Raw genomic sequence first — 15,369 nt, forward strand, 5'->3', positions numbered from 1 at the left:
TCTTTGAGTCATATCCCAGTGAGTGCAGGCTTGGGAGTCTGACTGGTTTGTGTGTCTCAGTGTCCCAGCCATATGGGAGGACAGGCTGAAGAGAAAGCACTGGGAGGTGCCAAGTCTGCTCAGTGCTTGCCCAGACATATCCCAGGAAAAATTCTGTGTTGGGCACTCAGACTCCAAAATATCTCTTAGCCTTGGCTGAATGGTGAGACATAAGCTACCCTGTGGTGTGAAAATCAGGCAGAAGGATGTGCTGTAGAGAATAATTGAGTATAAACATTGGGAGTGACTGCAGTATCCAGTCAAATTAATTAAAATGTAGCGCTATGCAAGCATTTTCAGTGTTTTCAGTGGCACTGACGCTTCTCCTGTGGAAGCTGGAGACACTCAGTGAAAGATTCCACGGCCTGAACCAGCTGCCATATTACAGAACCTGGCTTTAGTAATCTTTTACCAGTAAAGTCTCAATCCAGATCTGTTACTAAGCACCTGTCTGCAGGCTTCTTGAGGTGCAGAATTATAGACCTGCTACTTATCAGGCAGCTCCACTCTCTGATCATCCCTGCATGGTTTCTGATAAATAATATTTTAAGCAGATAATATATTGTCTTTTGTGTGCTGTAATTCTGTAAATTGGCAGGTAATTGATATGCAATTGAGCTGAGTTTTCCGCCTTGAAATCAGACAAAAGCTGTAAAATTCTCTTTGATATTCATAGAAATACATTCTAGGTGCTAACTGTCGTTAACCTGAGCCATGACTGTGTATTGCTGGTAGCTTAGATGAAACACTAGCTGGAAAAATGTCTGTCATTTAGAGAATTAATAAATGCAGCTCTTTGGAAGGGGGCATTCCAGGATAACTGTGTGTGGATCAGAGCTGTTGTTGGGTAGGTGGCTGTTCACATGCTCCAGGTGTGCAACCTGCAGCCCCACAAAAAGATCTGGAGGTGATGGTGGTGTGGGAAGGGAAGATGACAGGACAGAAACCAAAGGAAGCAGCAGCATGTAAGTTATGGCATGTGTACAATTGTCCATCTGACTGGTTATTACGTGTGCCTCAGCCCCTCCAGTGTCAGAGGAGCTGAAAGAATGTATGTGCTCAATTCCCAGATAAATAAACTCCCTGACGTGCTGCAGCTAAACTTAGTTACTGTGGAGCTGGTAAATAAGCAAATGAGGGTAAGTCTTGCCCTAGCAGTTGGTGGAAGAAGCTCATGTTCTCCATCTGTTTCTCCCCTCTTGTGCATGTATTTAGGTAGGAATATGGGTGGGAGTGTTGATGTGCTGGAGGTGGGAAGGCTCTGCAGAAGGACCTGGACAGGCTGACAGTGAGGGCATGTCAGTCTCTCCTCCCAAGCTGACAGGACAAGAGGAAATGGCCTCAGGTTGTGCCAGGGGAGGTTTAGGTTGGATATGAGAAAGAAATTCCTTCTCTGAAGGGTTTTCAGCATTGGAAAAGGCTGCCCAGAGCGGTGGTGGAGGTGGCATCCTGGAGGTATTGAACAGATGTGCAGTTGTGGCGCTTGGGGATGGGGTTTAGTGGTGGATTTGGCAGTGCTGGGTTAATGATTGGGCCTGATGATTTTAGAGCTATTTTCCAACCTAAACGATTCTATTTTTTGCACCCCATATTTCTCCCCCACCTCTATGTGGGTCCATATGTGGGTCCATTTTTCTCTACCTTCCTACACACACTCATTTGTCTCCAACATAAAAACAGTTTCAATGAATTCTTGAAGCTCCTTTCTACTCTACAGTGAATGCTGTTGGTTTAAAATGAAATAATTCCTTCTCTTTAGAGATTCTTATATTTTCATTGACAGATTTCTGAATATTCCTGATTAAGACATGGAAAATATATGTAACAGCCATGTGTACATCGACTTCATATCTCAGAGGGCACTGAGATTGATTATTCTTTAAGACCTGGGTCAATATTTACCTCTCGGGTCATTAAATTGTGATTTTCATTTCCATGGGAATCAATATCTGCCTATAAAGGCAATCAAAACTTCCGCTAAAATGGGAATGTGCCTTGTGCCTCGTTTATATGACAGCTGACAGGAGAGATGGATTGGACAGACAGATAAATTAGTGTGGAATGAGATTATTTGCCTTGAATATGGGTCGTTTTCTGTGCTTGACTTGCAGGAATTCATGCAAAGGTCTGGCAATACAATTGCACAATTATATTTTCCAGAAAATTATGTAGCATGGGTTTTTAATTTAAAGAAGACAAAGGAATGATTAATCATTTGGGGAGGCATAGATTTCAAGTCCCGTGAGGATAAAGCTGGAGTTTAGGAGTTGAGAAGTAGAAAGAGCCTGACAAATTGCTCCGTTGTGGTATCAGGAGTTCTCATGAACCCTTAGGTTCCTGAGTTGCCATGGATTCTTGCCCAGGTGTCATGTTTATTTCTGCTGCAGACAGAAGTGCACTAGGCTTGACTCTGGACCCCTGAGATCATGTCAGATCAAATAAATAAAGCAAGATACAAGTGACTAATGAAGTCTGACACAGGTCAAAGGCACGGCCCAGAGTCTAAACTACTCTGAAGAGACCTGAAAAAAAAAACATTAACACCTCCCTGCCATAGTCTAGCAGCGGATATTATGAAGAACCAAGAAACCTTTCCAATGTTCAACATTTTGCCTTATTTTTTCCTCTCTCCAGGTCTTCTGTGACTACCATGGGCACTCCCAGAAAAAGAATGTGTTTCTCTATGGCTGCAGCATTAAAGAGACCTTGTGGCAAGCAGGCTGCATGGTTGACACAGCAGTTGTCACAGAAGATGTTGGCTACAGGGTAGGTCCTCTTGGTTCCTTCCTTAATTACCAGCCCCTATGTGCTTACATATTAAAAATATTTAAGATAAGGTCACCTCAGAAATTTTAGCAATAGGGAGCAAGCTTTCCTTGCTCCAGAGGAATAATGGTCCAGAGAATTTTGAGTCACATGTTATATCTTCATGCACCAGATATTAGGGACCCATTTACTGAAGGTGTATTTGCTATTTATTTCATTTCAGTAAAATGATGCACTATAACATTTGGCTACATGCTAATAGGACAGAGATATTTTTGTGTGTTTTATAATTTCTAAATATACGTACAATTTTGTCCTCACCATCCTACCCATGATATGAAAATAAATGGGAATTATGTAATTTTAACTGAGAAGACGATGGTGTCCCACAGTCCTACTCAATTGAATTTCTTCATCGCAAAATGCTCCTGGTCCCACTGAAAACATGAAATAATTCAACGGATGCCAAACAAATCTATCATAGTGAAGCTATCTCCAGAACAAATGTTTGGTGTCACACCTGAGAATTATTTTTTTTTCCTTTTGGAATTAGAAAAAATTCTAAAATTTATTTTACTTCTGCTTCATGGGAATATTATGTTCATCAAACTCTCTTTTGGATTTCCTGCCCATCTATCTCTTCTTTTTTTTTTCTTTTTTTTTTTTCTTACTTTTTTTAAATCTGTTATAATGATATTTTCCTATTAAATAAGTTTTTTCAGGAAAAAGAAATATAAGGTCCAATTCTGGTCTTAAAAAATGTTAATTTCACAAAACATTAATTGCGGCCTTAAACTGATTACAGAGTTACAGCTTGGATCACTCAAACCTGAAAGAGGTTGAAAAGTCTTTGTCAGTTTATGCCTCTGTATAATTTTTGCTACTTCAGCATAAATACTCAACATCCTTCCATGAGATTTTCATGTTTTCTGTGCTTATCTTATGGAACTGCACAGAAAAAAATGCAGATTTACTGGAGGAAAGTGCCCCAGTGCTGGCTGAGAGGGGTCCCTGTGGCAAACATTGATTCCTGGGGAAAGCAGGGAGGATTCCCACAGCCAGGTTATTTTTGGCTGTGTTTGAATTCCGGGGGCTTGCAAAGGCTGAGGAGGGCTCTGCTGCACAGACAGAATTCAAATGTTACTGTCAGCGTGTGGAGCCTGACCTGAATCTGCAATGAATCCAAGGCTGTCCAAGAGCACTCTGCAGTGGCCCATAAGGAAGGTTTTTATGGCTCAAATCCTTGTTTTTGCACGAAAGGGGAGGTGGGTGCCTGCTGCAGACCCAGCCTATGGATCACCCTCTCCCTGCTTAGGCTGAGGAAGCTGGGTCTGTACAGGGACACATCTCCAATTGCAGCCCTGCCTCAGAGCTGCTGCCTTGCCCTGTTTGCACAGCCTTCTCTCCTGCCTCCTCTAGGTAATGGGAATTAATCTGGCCTCCATGATTGATTTTTCTCCACAGGAACAGAAACCAAATACCTCAAGAAAGTTATGGGTTTTGGAAGAGCCTTTGCCTCATATGTTATAGATTCAGCTGTAGCCCTTGGCAATGTACAGTCAGAGTCCTCCTTGCCTTTAATATTTGGTGGCCTTGGGTGACTTGCGCAGCATTGGCACCATAATCCCAACCTTTTGATAAACATTCCAGGCCCCTTTGACAGCAATCTCTGCTGGGACATTAGTAAAGAAATATAAGTGGGTTCTTTTGGAATGGGATTGGAGGTTTATGGACAGGGTCCAGTGGAAGTGGAGCAGCTTCCTTTGCTGCCACAAATGATAAATCCAGCTGCTGAGAGACAAGGAACACAGTCACACTGCTGCACTATCATAAAAGCATCCTTTAAAGGGATGTGTTTTCACACAAAATATATTATTGAAAGATAATTAATGAGAAGAATCAATAGAGAAGAAAGAGCCATTAGTGTGAAATCCAGTGAATGCTGGTAAAATGAAAAGAATATTAAATTTGGGTTTGCTAATGCTTCTAAATGAGTCCTGTGAACAGAGACATTACTGTTACCTGCCAGTATTTTTATTTAATTAAAAGTAAAAGATTGATTATGCATATAATTTGAATTGCTCTAGAAAACTAAACTGGATTAGGGTTCTGATTATTGTATTTGATGTGATAAGTTTACAAAATTTTGTGTGTGGGTTCAGATAAGGGCACATACAATTCACATACAGTTTAACTGGGTCTCATGGTTGTGCTATGCTTCTGCTGCAAATTTTTAATAGCTTCTCAGTCAAAATCCAGGAAAACCTGGAAGCTGTGCATGAAGCCATACAATTTTGTGATCTTTGTGCAGCAAGAAGCAGGCTGAAGGCAGTGCAGAAATGTTGGATGCTTTATCAAAGGCAAGAAGTGAATTTTCAAGGTTTCTCTGTTCAGTCTGCCCACAGGAAAGAGAGTGCTGCAACTCTTAGTAACACACTGGAGATCTTGACTTAAGATTGAGGCTTGAGGTGGTCTCAGATTTAAAGTGAAGTTTTTTGCTTTGTTCTAGTTTTCTCTGCCTCAGTTTTTTCATGTGAAAAATGAACTTCATGGAACTGGAGGAGACCAGTGGTGGCTGAGGCCAAAATACACTGGAAAACGCTAAATGTATAAATGAAAGATATGTATGGTTAAGTAGTTTGCAAGAGATTTTGTAAAGTAGTTTAGACCAAGTATGTATCACTCATATCAAGCATATTTTAGGAAAGAACATTGTTCAGTCACTTTCAAATCAAATATTCCCATACAGTGATGTGAAGTAAAGCCCAAAAGAACAGAACTACAATTCCTCAGAATTAATTGGGGAAGCTGAAGGTTATTGGAAAGTGAAATTAGCTGGTTAGTTTTCACTACCCAAACTGAATGAAATTAAAGGGTAAATGCCACTAGCAATATGTGGGAACTCCTTCTGGAGGATTCCTTACAGCTCAGGTGTTTAAGAAAACTGTCATAAAAGAAAGAATGAGCATTCTAATTTTGCTTGGTCTCCTCTAGGTGGATCAAATGGTGTTTTGGCACATGTTGTGGTTGGTGTAGCAGCACTGAAGTTCAGACACACACAGACATAACCCACAGGCATGTGTGTCTATCTAATGGTCCAGTCTATTCATTAGCACTAGGTGTGCTCCATGTAGCTGTTATCTATTTTTATGGAGTATAAAAATAACACATTTAGCTCTCTGTAATGACTAAGTAATTGTTGCCTCTTCACTGATGGAATATCTGATACTTCAGGCGTGTTTATAGACTTTGTTGAGAAATATGATCTTGAGAGTAAGAAAATCACTCAGGGCTAAAATGTAATATTTACTGGTTTTATTATTACTTTTTATTGTGATTCTTTAAGTGAACTGTATGCAATACATTGTTTGAACCTGGAAGAGAATATTTTGGTTTGTTTCACAATGCAAGTCAGGTAAATGCTGAGCTTTATTTTCACATTATTATGTGTGACGTTCTACAAGAAAACAGATCCCCTTTCTCTGCTCTATACCAGCTTCAGACAAAATTCCTCCCATGGCTCAATCCCTTGTCTGACCCTGGATTAATGGTGGGAGGAGATATAATAGAGCTGAAGAGGGGAGAACAGGGATGTCAGGTACTGAGCTGTGACTCTTGGCAGCTCAACAAGAAGGTGTAGGTTGGTTGAAGCAGCTTGAGAACAAAACTGACTTCAGCACTTCACCCAAACTATTTGGTGCACACATGTTTGATTTTGAGTGAGAGATGACAAGTCTACAGAAATTTTGCATTTCAGTCTTTGGATTGAAGCAAATGTTATAATCTGAAGGTTTCACATGAGATGGAGGTAATGCACCAGTTGGAGCTCTCAGTACCTATGGCTAGATTTGATTATGGACACATTGACACACAGGTCTCTCTGTATGTGTGTGCATGATATCAACACGTGCACATCTGTGCAATTCATTTTCTCACAGACTCTTCCCAAAATCCTGGATAAAGTGGCCCCTGCATTTGTCATGAACAGCTGCAGCTTCCTGGTGGAGAAGTCGCGGGCGTCGACGGCCCGTGTGGTGGTGTGGAAGGAAATGGGGGTGCTCAGGAGCTACACCATGGAAAGCACCTACTGCAGCTGCAGCCACGGACTCTACAGAGTGAGTAAACCTTTCAAAAAACCCTCTGCCACCCTCCTAATGCACATCTCATGAGCTTGGATGGAGGAGATGGCCATTGCTGAGCTCTCTCCAGACCCATGTAGACAGAATTTCTTTTCTGGGGAATCTCGTTCTTTTACTCCTCATTCTTTTACATTCTGTGCCAAGAGAGTAGAGTCCCTCTCTGAGGTTTCATTCTGCAGGGAAATAAAAGGAAACTCCAGTCTGCAGCCAAAAGCAGTGAGCTGAAGAAAGGAGTGTTTTGGGGATGATATAGGGACTTATCCTTACAAGGGCTTTCACGGTCTTGTAATAAAAGTTCTGGCAGGTCATATGGACATTTTTGAGCCTAATTCTAAGGTAATTAACTGGAACACTTGTTGGTACAGGCTCACTGCCTGAGCATTCACCTAAATGGCTAAATTTAAGAGCCTCCATGAAAATACTGCATTTGGAGTTGCCTGTTCCTGGCAGGCAGAGGTAGCCAGTCTAAGGCTACTTTTGACAGATGTCAATGAATTCAAGATATGCCTGAGACTGTGATCTAGATAGACCAGAATTCCTCATCAAATGAGGTTGGTAGGAAGAGCTGTACTTGTACCAAATGCATCAGGCATCAGTCTGGGAGATCTGCTGGCGATTTTTAAGCATACAGGATAAAGTTGGGTAACTGTATTTGAGTGATCATAATTCTCCATTCATTCAAATGATTAATTTTTTTTTTTTGCTTTTTCTTATTCCAAACCTGTTGCCTTCATTTGAAAGGCTTCTACATTTCACCTCATTTCTTCCACTAGGGAGCAATCCTTATCTGTACAACATTAATAAGCAGTTAAGGATCCTGAAAGACCCTTAAGGAAAGAGCCATTATTACAAATAACAATTAATTAATAAGACATTCAAATTATTATCTTTGTAAGCTCTATACTAATCCTTTTACCTCTCTGTAGAATGTACCAGGAAGTATTCAGCTGCTGTTTTAACTATGCTCTACTATACACACATCAATTCTAGGAGAGGAAAGGCAGAATTAAAAAAATGGCAGACAGTTAAAATCAAGAGAGTGCAATGCCCAGGGCAATTATATCTAACACTCCCTACTCCTGAGAAGTGCTAATGGCTTTTTAATAGGCACCACAGGTCAAGAGAGTGGGTTTGAATCTTTTTAGACAGTGGGGGAAATCTACTTTGACTGAAATCAATGATAAAGCTCCAAATGATCTCTGTAGAGGAGGATTTCACTGATTTCTAAGATAACCACAGTAAGATCTAAAACCAGTGACACATCAGATTTTATTGATATCTAGTGACTTGTTCTCCATCAGCATCTGTGAGGCCTTTAACCAAAGTTGCTTCATGTGTGTCATTAGATGCTTAAAATAGTAGGAAGAGAAATCTCTTAAAATGTACGAAATTATTTTTTATGTTCCTTCTTGTCCTCTTTGTTGATACTGATCAGGGCCACAACCAGCCACTGAGGACAAGAGCAAGTTCACATATGAGGGTTGTGACCGGTGAGAGAATCCAATGTTCCCACAGCTCTCAAGGAAATCTAAAAGCTGTAAAGCAGTTCTGAAATTTCCATTGTGGATGCCTTGAAAAGCTGAATCCTAATTGGATCAGTGGGTTGTGCTTATGAGGTCACATATTTGTTTCTGGTTTATTGAGTTGGTGGTTTGTTTTCTTTTTTGTTTTGTTTTTTTGTTTGTTTGTTTAGGGTTATGATTTATCTCAAAGATGGAGGATACATCAATATTTCCATTATGAATAATTCCTTCACCATTTCTCTATTATAAGGAAAATACAAACACTTATTGCAGCTTCTATGATTCAGGCAGATTTAAAGTATTTCCGCTATTTTTTCCTAATGCATTAAGTACCCAACTTGTTAGTATCAAAATAGAATATAATTTCTTATGTTGATTATACTGGAGCTGCATATAAATACATACAGTATTTCTTCCAGAAGGTGGATGCTTATAAGCTATTTCCTCTTCTTTTTAGTGGTCTTTAGAGTTGGTCCTATTTACTTGCTCTAACAAGTGGATTAGTAAGAGTGTGGAATTCACAGACTGAACTGAAGATTTTGTTGCATAAATACCATTTAATCCTCAGCTTCCATCTGTCAAGCCAAAGCTACTTCATCAGTATCTTGGAGCCCTAAAATCATTCTTGTAAACTGGAAAGTAATTACATAAGAGGTCATGTTTTTCTAGTGGCTTCAACATGAGTTTCTCACTCTTGGACCATGAAGTTGGATGTGTGTCTAAGCAATAGAATGACTAATTCTCAGGCAGAAGATGTCAACATCCTATACCTAAGGCTTTCTGACATTTGGTTTGGAAGATTTGTTTAACTATGGATCATTGAGACAGTTTTTCAGTGTCATATGACTGATCTCCCTGTAGGGATATATTCAGAATTTCCACTGGACAAGCACATCCTTATGTTTTGTTACTTTTACACCTTGAAGTACAAACAGCAGCTAGGATTTAAAACATCTTGTTAAATGCAGCAGAGACTCCCAAGTCCAGCATCATTCAGTGAATCAGTGGTCAGACGTCTATTAGAGAGCACCAGACCCGGTCTTTAGTTTTTTTCCAACTTTCAAGCTCTTTTTCTCTTTTCAATTCAAGAAATGAATTCATTGAAGCAGCTGCTTTGCTGGCTGTGAGCACAGGTTCAGCACTTGGAGCTGCACAGAGGCATCTGGTGGGGATTGCCCAAAGGATTTAGGAAGAACAAGAAAGCTGTAGAGAGGCTTCAAGAAGTTAAAATATTAATTACACAAGGCTGGTGAGTGTACCTCACTCATCTCAGGTCAAGGAAGGGCTGAGGTAAACCAAAACTTAGTTTTCCTGATAAAAAAGCTGTAAGAGTTTTTCCCCTGGAATGTGTGTCCCCTCTCTTGGACTGAAATTTTAAAATACTTTAGTGACAGAAAGGCAGGAATTGAGTACTATTGATATGTAAATGAGAAACAGTAGTGACCCTAGCTTTCTTTAAAAGTCATTTGATTTCAAATGGAGAGGCGGATGGAAATGAAAGGAGAAAAGAGATGGTTTGTCTGATGAATCTCCCTGTCTGTGTGATCAATGGAAATGCAATAAGCCAACTACCCTTAAGGAACCAAAACATAAAACTAAAGAAACTATTGATCTTATCTAAGGTTTTGTTCAACCTAGGAACAAGAAAAGAAGGTGGTAAAATATCCAAACTCTTTTTCATCTTGTCTGGATTGCCCAAATCAATCTTCAAGGAGCCCTATCTCCATTTGAAAGTTGCTAAAAACAAAGTAACAAAGTTTCAGGGGGAATTTTGCCTCCTTTTTCTGCTGGTGGTCAAACCAGAAAATATTAATAATAGAATGATAAACTCCTTATCATTTCTTTGCTCATGTGATGACTGTCTGCACTGGTCCCTCGTTGGAGATTTTACCCCTCCAGCTTAACTTGATTTCAATTTCTGCCTCCATTTTATGGGATACAGAGCCCCATTCTCATCTTTGGTTCTGAAATGTCTGGATGCAAGGTTGTGCTGTGAGGAGCTCTGAGTGCAGGTACAGCCACGACCCAGGAAGATTTACTGTTCTGTCGTGTCACACTCCTTCACCATTTTTCCTGATTCCTCGTTACCTCACCTGCTAATTAGGGCCCTTCCATAGCATATTCCACTGTGCTGTTCCATTCATTATTGCATCCATCATCCTCCAAGTTAATACCTTTAGTGCCAGGGTGTACAGCTGAGTTCCAAACCATATGTCTTGGTCATACAGCTAATCTAAAAAATCAAGTTTCATGCTCTTTGTGTACGTGTTATGTTGGAAAAGTGGTTTCCTTGGCATGGTGTGCCTGATGGAGGAGTTGGGGAACTAATGGAAATAGATTTTAGCTTTTTGCTTCAAATGGATTATAAACAACAAGGAGTAACAAATGAGTTTTAAAATTATTGCAGGTATCTTGACAGTATCCTGTGAAGGAGATTTTACTGTTGGTATAGGGCTCTCTTTGAAGAAAGCTTTTGGGAGAGCTGAGAAATAAGATTTTTTTTTTTCTTTCCATTTTAATTCTTCTGAGTCAGAGGAATTGCATAAACCCAAATTTTCTCATAGGACTTGATTAGAGGAAGAAGCCATCCCTTTGGATGGAACCGGAGACTTCAGCACCGAGCAGCGTGGTCATAAGTTCATAAGACACTCTTGATGCCAATTCAAAAAATCTTTGCTGGATAGAAGTGGTGAGAGTTAGTTTAATTAGAAGATCTAAAATTATCCATCCCCTTTAGCCTGACCAGCATGGGCTGACATATTTAAATGAGCGATGAAGTATTTGCCATGGAAGATTGGCTGAACTAAAGGAATATGCCAAGATGAAAGCCTCCCCTTTTTCTCATCCTTTAGAAGAGACCTGCTCTGGTTTGATCTCTTTCTGCCCAGATGAGCCAAATTGTTACCCATGATTGACCACTGAATTGCAGCACTATTTTTTCGTAATTATCAGTATACAATTTAATATTTTCTTTATCTCCCTTACTTTTGAAGATTACTTACCAAATTTCTGTGAGGAAATTTTATGTATCTTTTATTCATAAGCAGTTTATTACAGTTAATAGTCAGAAATTGAGTTGTTTTGATGGAGTTTGCAGGTCACATGGTGCTGCTTCTGTTCTCCAGTAAGATGCATATTGTTGTTGTAATTGGAAGTCTGGTGCCGAAACTTACAAATAATTTTAATTTGGCCTGTTGCCAGTATTCAGCCACAAACAAAAATGATTTCAGCAATATTCTTGCCATAAATCGTGTTTGATAAGTAGCTGTAGACAGAAAAAATAAAGAAATGGGATGGATATATTCTATGCTTTCTGGTGTACATTTCTGGAAAATGATTACATCATCTTTGTAAGTCTTACAGACTCTTTGCCATTTTTGATTTCTTTTGTGCCCCAGAGCTTATACTTTTCCTGAGTATGAGTAAGTCTCAAAAGCATTCAAAAGCTTCTTTTATTAAAAAAAATCATCTCTAAAACGTGTGTTTTTTAGCTGACCCTCAGTGCTCTAGAGATCTCATTCTAAAGCAGATGCTGAGAAAAAGAAAGAATGATTTTTCTTTCTGATAAGTCTGCTTCCAGTTCTGGTCCAAAGTGGCTCAAATTGGGAGCAGCTGTAACAGCAAGAAAAGTATAGAAAAAACCAGTTATCTAATATTAGTCTAAGGACTGATGTTTCAAATTAAGGGGTTGTTTTTTCCCTTTTCTTAGGTTGTTACCCAAGGCAAAACTTTGCATCCTATTTGCTTTATTTTCCTGCCTCTGTTATTTCCGCCCACCCCTTGCACTAATTGATTGGTGATTCATTTTGTAAGATATTCTAATTGTACCTTTTAGGCTTGTGGGCCTCACTTCATGGAGCTTGGTAGGGACTAATGGTATTTAGGAAGTGGGGGAAGAAGAGAGAAGGGGTTTCTGAGCAAACAAATCAGGAGATGGTGGGTGTTTGTCCTTCCTGTAGACACTTAAATCTACAAAGTTCTTATATGAAATTCTTACATGAACTAAGGGAGTATTTCCCCTTGTTAAGTGCTTTTTATTGGTTTGTTTGTTTTATTATTTGACAGGATGCTAACTAAGAAATCACATCTTAACTGCACTCAGGCGTGTTTGAAGGTGTTTTGATTTTAGCTCTCTGATTGTTTGGAAAAACAAATTACAGAACATTGTAAGGATTCTTTGGGCCTTATATCTACATGAAAACCTGAGTTTGTCTCTAGGACCCACCACCCCAGCAGATCTCATCTTTCTTGATGGGGAATAAGACAGTTGTATTAAGGCAGGTGTGACCAATACTACCTGAGGTGTAAATACCATCTTTGTTTCCAAAAGTCAGGGATGTTTTTGCCATCTGCTATTTTTGTTAAGGGTACTAAATGTTGGCATATGGGAGGGCTTAAATGCATAACATATGCGTTTAAGTTAGTCTGTAAAGTTTGCAAGAAGGTAATGCTGGTCCCCATACTCTGTTTTCACATTTCCTTATCCATTGCAGAGCCAGTTTAACCTTGATGTTTTGGAAAAGATCAGTTATTGAGTAGGGCCATTTTTCTTGCCATCACATCTGAAGAAGGCTTATTTCTGTTTGTTTGTTTTCTGTGGGCATTTTTTGGGGTTTTGTTTGTTTGCTTGTGTTTTTTTTGTTTGTTTGTTTTTGTTTTGTTTTGATTTTGTTTTTTCTGACAGGGGAATTGTTTTGGGGATTTCCAACCCTATACAGGGTTAAAACTCATTTTCTGGCATTAGTATAACTGCATTAAAGTTTTTGCTGAGAATACTCAACCCTTCTTTCCACATTTGCCAAATGTTGGTGCTTTGTGAATGACTCTTGAAAAGCCCTGGGCAGAGTTTGCTGCTGCACAAACAAACAAATGTTTTCCTTCCATGACTGAATGATTCATTAACTCTTTCAAGAAGTCACTACAGGGGTGGCTGCCTGCTCTGGCCCATCTGGTGAGGTGTCCCATGGATGCTGCCTTGAAAGACATTTTGGAAAAAGTCCTTCCCAGCACCTGCTGCAGTGGGTTTCAGCTGCTGCTCAGGCCATCTGCTTTGCTGTTCCTGGGCTGCAAGATCTGAGCGTTGGGGGATGGAGGAATGTTCCATTGTGCCTGAACTCACACTGCTACTTGAAACAGGGGAGAAAGACTCTGGAGAAGAACAACACAGGACTTTCTTTAGCCTCCCTGTCCCCAAAGCACCCAGGAAGCACTAAAGCCCAATGCAAGAATTATCAGGAGCAATGGGAAATAGTATTTTATTCCTTCTTGGTATTGCAGGAAAGATATATTGGAATTAATTTCTTTTTTGTATGTATGAAACAAGATGGTAACTGGTGATAACTGGATCATGAATGAAGATACTTAATTAATTTTTCACATCTTATTTTGATAATTGTTTCTCCTGAGATGTTGAGCCAGCTGTATTCCTGATTTGCTATGACCTTGAGAAGACGTCCCATGCCATATGGTTAAATTACAGCACAATAAAATATGACAACAGAGGTGAGATCATAATAGATTTGACTCTGCAAAGCTGGGAGGTATCCAGCCCTGTTGAGATTCAGTGGACATGGCTGGCATGTAGAATAGAAAAGCAGAGCTGTCATGTACCTCTTTTTTGGCCCACCCTTTTCCACTGTCATGCACTTGTATTGGCTCTGCTGTTTACCCCTTCTGCTTGGGACTCACCCTTGGAGGGCTTATTCCAACAAATCCTGGAAATCTCCTGCATTCTTTTCACTTCCTTATGATGTTAGCAATGTTACTGGTGTGTCCTAGCTGGTAGTTGGCTTTTTGTTAAACCTAGGGACGTAGCAAGCTCCATGGGGCTGGGGAATGGAAAACAGGCATCATCTTGAATAATGCTTGTCCTGAATGTTGATCTTTAGATTTCTTTTTTTACTGTGTTGTAAACAAATGATGTTTCTAGGGTTTTTATGGGATTTTCCCCCCTCAGCTGCTTTTGCACTTCCCCAGACACTTGGTTGCAAGCCAGTCCTCCCAGATTCCAAAGCTGTACTCCAGAAAGGAGTTGATAGGCACTGACAGGGGCTATCAAACTGTTTCTTTATAAAGTGGATGAGCAACAAGACTGCACAGAATCAGAAGTGCAAGTGTCCTGTCATATCCATCTTCCAGAATTTGAGAGAACGGGACTTGATGGAAGAATCCCAGGTTTTGACATTACCAATCTGGGCAGCCCAGGCACTTGAAGCAAAAAAAAAGCTATTTGCTATTGCACTTGGGGTTGCATGGAGAAGAAATTGCATTTTGTAAGGGAACAGGACATGAATCAATGGCTCACCTCCATATTTTCACCCTGCTGACAAGTGACTGCTATTGTGTCCCCATTTGAAAATGAACAAAACCAGTGTACTCATGTGGAGACATAAAAACAACAAATGCTGTCACCTTGTGATTGAGGGAGTAGGTTTGGCCATGTGCTGCAAGGAGGAACAAGCTCTCCTAGTATTAAAATCAGTGCTGTCATGCTCAGAAGTCAAACAGTCTTTTGTAGTGCCAGAAGGCTGAAAAATGCCTAGCAATTTATGGTCAGGCTAATCTCTGAATTGTGTTTATTCAGTTTATGGGCATAGCTGAGGACCTGGTGTGACTTCAGATGTTAGAGCCTTAACTACATTCACAGTAAAAATTATTACAGCAAACAGGAAAAGTATAACAATGAAGCAAACTCAATGTTTAAAGATTATTTTTCATTTTCTATTTAAAATATTATTCTGACAAATCAGACAACTGCAGTCACACACACACATATGCTTTTTCTGGATAAAATGTTACTGTCTTATTTGAGGTCCACTAAGAAATCAGGAATGGCATGACCTTGAATGTCCATGGGATCTCAGTCTTCTAAGGAAGGATAAGGAATAGAAAAGCAACATTCC

At 39.8% G+C, this 15,369-nt stretch overlaps 1 protein-coding gene across 1 annotated transcript in view; it reads left to right on the top strand.

The window, feature by feature from the left end:
* AGBL1 (ATP/GTP binding protein like 1) overlaps positions 1–15,369 on the top strand; it is a gene marked incomplete at its 5' end in the record, with an annotated part of 203,599 nt that overhangs the window by 80,026 nt on the left and 108,204 nt on the right. Inside the window, 2 exons of the mRNA XM_031055887.1 lie at positions 2,674–2,805; positions 6,744–6,920. Coding sequence (XP_030911747.1) covers positions 2,674–2,805; positions 6,744–6,920 — 309 coding nt within the window. The remainder of the gene's footprint in view (positions 1–2,673; positions 2,806–6,743; positions 6,921–15,369) is intronic.

This window comes from Geospiza fortis, unplaced genomic scaffold (genome assembly GCF_000277835.1).
Source record: "Geospiza fortis unplaced genomic scaffold, GeoFor_1.0 scaffold171, whole genome shotgun sequence".
NCBI classification, from domain to species: Eukaryota; Metazoa; Chordata; class Aves; order Passeriformes; family Thraupidae; genus Geospiza; species Geospiza fortis.